Source organism: Danio rerio, chromosome 23 (genome assembly GCF_052040795.2).
Source record: "Danio rerio strain M-AB ecotype USA chromosome 23, GRCz13ab, whole genome shotgun sequence".
NCBI classification, from domain to species: Eukaryota; Metazoa; Chordata; class Actinopteri; order Cypriniformes; family Danionidae; genus Danio; species Danio rerio.
Genome location: NC_141043.1, coordinates 21,466,466 through 21,473,631, shown reverse-complemented (window position 1 = coordinate 21,473,631; position 7,166 = coordinate 21,466,466). Strand labels below are relative to the sequence as shown.

Sequence of the window (7,166 nt, the reverse complement as noted above, 5' to 3'; positions counted from 1 at the left end):
ATTAATTTGTCAAATAATTCTTTCTCATTCTGCATAGCCCTTGTTATCACTCTTGCAGTCCACGTTCCTCACATGTTTATTGCCACAGTACTTGAGAATTTCAGATACAGTGATTTTTATCCAGTTTTTCCAACTGAGCCGATTTTCCCTATCTTCATTTGAATGAACCTTTCCTTTTGGATAAGGCACGCATCACGTCTCTCTCTTTGATGTTCTGGTCGTTGTAGTCTTTTACTCGAGACCACAGATACATTGTCACAGATACTGAACTACATCCCCCAGTGACGAGGCTCGTCGCTCCACCCACTTCCCTCGGCTCTCCTGCCCTCCCACTTTCTGTCGGTCCGCGGGGAAGTCGCAAGATGGCCGACGTCGCATGAAAGTATGTTCCTCTCCTCAACATGAAGTCGTGAGTGAGATAGAGAGCGAGGGAGCTTACGTCGGGCTTTTGTTTTTGTTTTATTTTAGTTGTTTTACTTTATTTTCCCCTTAGTTATTCATCTCATTCCGAATAGCGGCAGCCCCAGATTTGTCTCGACTAGTTGACGCGTCAATCACGCCGGGATCTTGGCTAACTGGCTAAGTGCGCGAGCTAGTTTGTTAGCCACAAACTGTAGCTCTTATAACTGTTAACCAGTACAGGACATACTGTATTCGCCATCGGCTAGAGTTAGTTTCAACTACTTAACGGGCACGTTTGATAGCAAGGGCGTAGTTGTTGCTCAGTTAGCAGCTAGAAGGGTTACAAATAGGATTATATTTTGATGTTACCAACACTGTCGACATCATAACTGTAGCGTGCGCGCCGTTATCCTCCATCGTTACGCTGTAGACCGTGCAACATCGGAATTGATCGAAACGGAGAGACTTTGGTGGGATTTTAGCACGTTGACACACTTAGGAATGGACACAAATTGCACTTACACGACCAAATGTAAAGAAATAGCCACGCGTATCTGAAATTTTACAGGGGGTCGGATGACAGTTGCATTCGTCGGATAATTACTGGACATTTCAGCTTTTTAGTTACCTAACTACAACCGGTCAGATCGAGATCTGAGCACATAACCTACAATTCAACTTGTTATCAAGGTTCATCCATCTCACGCGCTTAGACACACATTCAGTATGGGAGTTCAAGGGTTTCAGGAGTATTTGGAGAAGCGCTGCCCCGGGGCGGCAGTTCCAGTAGATCTCCTCAAGCTCGCCCGCACGGCAGGCCGACAGCCCCCACACCACCATCCACACCACCACCACCATCCCCATCATCCCAGCTCGCTGCCTCCGCCTCCCCCGCCAGCTCGCATTCTGGTTGACGCAGACTCCGGCCTTCAGCGACTCTACGGGGGCTACCAGACCGACTGGGTTTGTGGAGGCGAGTGGAATGCAATGCTCGGCTATCTGGCGGCCCTCTCCCAGGCCTGTTTGTACCAGGGCGGACTGGAGCTTGTGGTGGTTTTTAACGGCACGCTTGGGAAGGATCGCTGGCCGGAGTGGGCGCGGCGGGCGCAGGGGCAGCGGCAGACCGCACAGCTCATCGTCAACCACGTCGGAAGCAAGGCCACGCCCCCTCCGCGGGCCTGGTTCCTGCCCCCGGCCTGCCTGAGCCACTGTGTCCGCCTCGCCATGTTCCGATTCCGCGTGCGGGTGAGTGGCCTGATGCCCTCCTCGAGAGGAATTGTTATTAAACCAGTATGTGCTGCAAATGCTTTACCTGCTTTAACTAATTGTCTTATTGTAATGTAAATATGTGCCAAAGTTCATATGCCTTAGTTTAATATTTGATTAATAAAATGTTTAAAAACGATTGATGGTTTAAAATTATGATTCCAGTCCAATAAGTAGCTCTTAAAATCTGTTATTGAGCAGGTCTCCTCATCAGAACTGGTGTGATATTACATGACCAGTCGAATAATTAAATTTGCTATAATTTATTACAAGTTTTTTTTTATGAATTTCGAAGTTGTATTTTCAGCGTCAGGTATGTCAGGTGGCAATGCACATTTTTACATAAAAATGTGTACTATTTCCATTAGAGTGTTGATGCTTTTCTGTTTTCATTCAGTTTATGAAGGTGCTGTAAGCTGAATCATCAAATTTTAATGCTTACTGTGCAGTAATACTATATTTTGTTGATGAAACATACTTTTATTGTACATTTCAACACATTTACCATCAGCACAGAAGTTTCATCTATTGTGTTTAACATTTTTTTTCCTCAAACAAACATTCTTGAGTTTAAAATTTAAGTCGGAACATGCGGCAACTCCATTGTTCTCCTCCTGTAATTACAACATTGTCTGTTCTTGTGAATATGATCTATCTAACATGACTTGAATTAGTAACCCTCAGACTAATCATGGCTGGACAGTCATTAGCACAGTTTTAGCTCATTTGTAGTGTTGATTTGAAACTAAACTTTCAGACTCATTTTAAAATACAGTACATTTGTAATAATATAGCATTAATAACACCCGGGACATGAAATGTAAATAACTGTAACTAATTTCTGATAATTTCTGAAAATATTTTAAACTATATATTCATAATATTTTTAACTAGGGGTGTGTTTACACTTGTCAGGTTTGGTTTGACTCAAGCAGACTGATGTGATTGCTCTGCCAGAGTGGTTTGTCCGAAAGTTGTTAAAGGGCCATGAAACCCCCTCGTTTCAGCAGGGTGTTTTCACACCTCTACTTTGGAAAAAGTCAGAAAAGTGGGCGTGTCCAGCTCTGTTTAGGGGGGAGTGTCGGAGGAAGAAAAGAGGCTTGGTATGGGAGTGTCTATTTGGGCGCGCTGAATTTCAGAGTCAAAACACACAACCACAGCGGACAATGTGACTGTGTTTACATGGACATCTGTAGTCGAATTATTTGCCAAATTATTAAATGGTGGACTTTAACTGCAGTTTGGCTCTTTCATTCAGGGAATTCATTCATGTCCCTCCCGACAAACGAGATATTTGATTCGAGGATCTGCTCTAAGCGTGTATTTTTCATGCAATGTTTGATACCGCACGGCGAATGAGAGAAAAAAAAACTCAGCATTTCCCGGAAACTTAGATGCACACGGCAGGTAGCGTCAGAAAGCCGCGTGTGTTATTCCGGTCACAAAATCCTACACGAGGTTATAGTTTGGTTGTAACTGTTAGTGCTAACTTGTTTACACTGGTGCAATAGTTTGATACGAATAAAATACGAACTGAATAAACAGAGAGCACTGGTCGCTCACTTACCAAATCTGTAGAGACAGGACAATCCACAGCAACTAGAGCCGCGTCTTTATTTAAGGAGACTACAAGCGAATCCAGATCTCAGCGTTTGCAGATGAGAACAGCTCTCAGGTAAACAATGTTCCTCCTTAGACACGTAAGTTATTGTTGTCGCGCGTCGCGTACACTGTTAATCCACACGTGACTCAGAGCTCTCACAGAGAGAAAATGAAAACAAAACTTAACTGCAGCAAACAATAAAAGCAACACTTCACGCTTGTTTTGCCAATACAACGTGGCGTCTCTGCCGTCTACACTTTGACAGCAATAAATATTAATGAAGTTGCACAATAGAGCGCGCTGATTGGTTTGAACCAAGCCTTACTCATGCATTAATGCATCACACTGTAAGACGTAATAAGACTCACTCTGGCTCAGACGCCCAGTCTGCACGCTGGAATACACGCTATTATGTCATGGCCATGACGCAGCTTCAAAAATTCGTTTCAAACCGGAAGTACGAATTTGCTTGAAATAATGCAAAAACAACCAATTTACACTTTTTAGTGAAATATAGGTGTCCTAATAGTGTTTTTAGCAGTGTGGGACACATATACGACTGTCAACAGCTCAAAAAATGTGTTTTGGTGTTTCGTGACCCTTTAAGCACTAAACAAGCTTCCAAGGCAACTCTGGTGTGGTTCTACTATAATGTAAATGCAACATTGACCAAACACATCTAAAGTAGCAAAAAAACCCGACATTATTTCAGAAAATGGAACCTATAAAAAAGGTCAAGGAAGGTTGTTTTTCTTCTTTCTAGCTGCAAATTACAGATCAGTACAGGCATCAAAATGTGTCTCCTTTTAGCAGATTGCTTTGTTTGGGCAATGGATAAGTTCCTGGCTGTATTTTGACATTTTTTACTAGGGCTGGTGACATGAAAATGAAATTAAATGCGACTTGATGATCATACATTACATGCAATTGTCTTGCACATCTTGTCAGGGAAGTACAGTTGTGTTTAGTAGTAAATCTTTTTCCGAAGGCTGGAGTGTCTTAAAATTACATGGTTATGAAGTTCTCTCATAGCAGAACTTATTTCAAGCACTTGTCTGAAGTAATTAAAGGATTTTGTAGTAAAAATGTGTTGTTAAATGTGGCATTTACTACACACAGGCAAAGTTTACTGAGAATCAAGAAGTGATGCAAAGAGCTGTCATTATCACAGAAAAATAATGATTTCGTTGTTAGTTTCTATTTCGTTTTGACTTTCTTTTCAAATTCAGTTAGTTTTAATTAGTTTTTAGAGGGAGATTTACTAGTTTTCATCAGTTTCTTTATTATATGAAAATAGATTAGTTTAGTTTTTATTAGTTTCAATGTATTTTTTTTTTCTAAATAAGGATTATTTGTTTGCAAGATTCAAAATCAACAGAATATATGTTGTATAATAAAAACTCAGTCATATATTTTTTGAAACATGTATTCAGATGACACATGAACGCTGTCATCTACCACTACCATCTATCCATCCTCAATTTTCAAATACAACAGCCCACAAGATAGCAGCCTTAAGGCGGATTTATACTTCTGCGTCAAGCGCATTGACGCATAGCCCTACGTCGTGGCCGTCAGCGTTGCTGATGTGCACCTCTTAAAAAAATGTAACTACACGCCGCAACGACGAGTAATGCAAGCTCTGTGATTGGTTGACTTGGTAGCGCTGACGAGTCTGGGCAGGGCTGAATGTCGCGTGAGCCCGATGGAGTGATTGTTCACAAGTGTGGAATCCCATGAAGGAGCTCTGGATAGAAAGTTTTGTTTAGTGTTTACCTCATGGTTAAAGTTGTTGCCAGTCCGCCGGTTGCTGCCTCAAAATGAGCGAGTTTGAGCCACTTGTTCATTAAGGAAGCATTCAGGAAAAACAAAACACAAAGAAACTTGACACAGAGGAACATTTAACACCTCACTGCCAACTAGAGTTTCAGAAGTGTTAATGCAGGCTTTAAGTACAATATGTGTGCAAGGCTGCTCCTGAGGTTAGATACACAGTAGTTCAGATTTTTAATGCGGTTGTTAGGACTCAACATTATGTAGTCAGCAATAGTAATTTCATCCAGTTAAAACATCACCATGATCTAAAAAATGTCTTACTGTAAAGTTTTGCAACCCTACTAACGCATGATTCAGTTATTTAAATTCCATTACAAATTTTCTGTTATGAAATAAACTTATGATTTTCACCAGATCCTTTCATTTAAGCCCTCGGGTCACACGCTGCAGTTGTTCAAGTTTAGTTCACTCACAGCAGGCTGTCATGTACTGTTTGTGTTTGGTTCACTGAATCACGCATGCGCAGTATCATCGGTTAACCACTTCTCAAAATTGATCTATGCAACGGTACTGTTCTAATAACTGAATAAGAGTATATATTGGATTATATTTAGTCAGAGGGGGTATTAGGCTTGTTAAAAAGCAAGTAGTTTGTGAATAAGTGCTTAAAAAGATTTGTTTGCGATACAGAAATAAAACCCGTTATTGGGCACAAATGTGTTAAAGTAATAGTTTTAAAAGGCCATGAAACCCCCTTGTTTCAGCAGGGTTTTTTTCAAACCTCTATGCTGTTCTATCTAAAAACGTTGAAACGTTTTACTGACAAAATGAAAATGGCTTACATTTTAGATACAATTTTACACAAAACAAAGAGGGGAAAATAAACCTACAATAATGCTTTACTAAATAAATCACCTGCTTTAAATTGTCTGAATAACTGATTCATTATGAATAAATAAAAATTACATTTTAAAAAATTTAGAATTTTATGTATTTCATATTTACAAATAGAAAATGCTATATTTGAAGCATTAGTCATGCAATGTTTATATAGTTTGTATTGTACAAATTTTAAAAGCTGATTTATATTTTTGCGTCAAGAGATCAGTGTGACCCAAGGGGCCTGCCTTTTGCGTAGTTGTGCATTTATAGTTCTGCATGCTGTTTGTGTTGCTCTGCAACGATACTTTCGCTAGCTAGCAATAGGCTTTAATGTTCCTCTGTGTTAAGTGTCTTGCTAGGTATTTAGTTTTTTTTTTGAAACACTGCAAGTAGCTTCTTCACGGGACTCGACACTTGTAAACACTCCATCGGCTCGCGGCACCCTCATACTCATCACTGGTACCAAGCCGACCAATCACAGAGTCGTAGTTGCGATGTGTAGTTACATTATATTTTTTTTGAGCGGTGTGCATCAGCATCTGTGTCAGCCACAGCGAGGGCTATGCTACTGTGCGAAGGCTTTCTCTCCTCTAATTAAATTACAGCTTAATATCTAAGAGAGTTAAGAAGTACAAGTGATATCAGTGTATTGAAAATATGCAGAAAATAAGTATTGAAATTATTTTTAAAAATCTGTGTTATTTTCATATTAATCCAAGATTATTGTCAGCAAATGTAGTATTTTCAGTTCAGATCAGTTGTAGCTTGTTGCTTAGTAAGTCACAAGAACACGTGATCACCTTCCACCCTGCTTGTGTTGTAGGTGGTGCAGACCCTGGAGGACCATCATCAGGAGGTGCTATCCCTGTACAGAGACTATGGTTTTCAGGGTCTGATTGCACAGGACTCAGAGTTTGCGCTATGCAACGTTCCGGCCTATTTCAGCTCCCACGCTCTCAAGCTCTCCTGGAATGGCAAGAATCTGACCACTCACCAGTACCTGCTATCAGAGGCGGCTCGCCAGCTTGGCCTCAAGACACAGCACCTGCCCATTTTTGCTGCTCTTCTTGGTAAGCGAAGCTAACATGAACATGACTTTATCTTTAAAGAACATTATTTAGTTCTAAATGTGGCCCTTCAAAAAAACAAACAGGTAACCACATTCTGCCAGATGAAGACTTGGCTGCCTTTCATTGGAGTCTTCTAGGCCCAGAACACCCTCTTGCCTCCCTCAAGG

General features: G+C 40.8%; 1 protein-coding gene across 3 annotated transcripts in view; it reads left to right on the top strand.

Annotated features, from left to right (window-relative positions):
- The first annotated feature begins 348 nt into the window (after window positions 1–348).
- The window catches only part of fam120c (family with sequence similarity 120 member C), a 28,818-nt gene continuing 22,000 nt past the window's right edge, over window positions 349–7,166 (top strand). For all 3 annotated transcript variants that reach the window (XR_015523416.1, XM_087306815.1, XM_087306814.1), the window contains exons 1-3: window positions 349–1,647; window positions 6,753–6,999; window positions 7,083–7,165. Coding sequence is in view for 2 of the 3 variants with exons in the window: in XM_087306815.1 (XP_087162941.1) it covers window positions 1,129–1,647; window positions 6,753–6,999; window positions 7,083–7,165 (849 nt within the window). In the remaining variant the exon portion in view is untranslated. The remainder of the gene's footprint in view (window positions 1,648–6,752; window positions 7,000–7,082; window position 7,166) is intronic.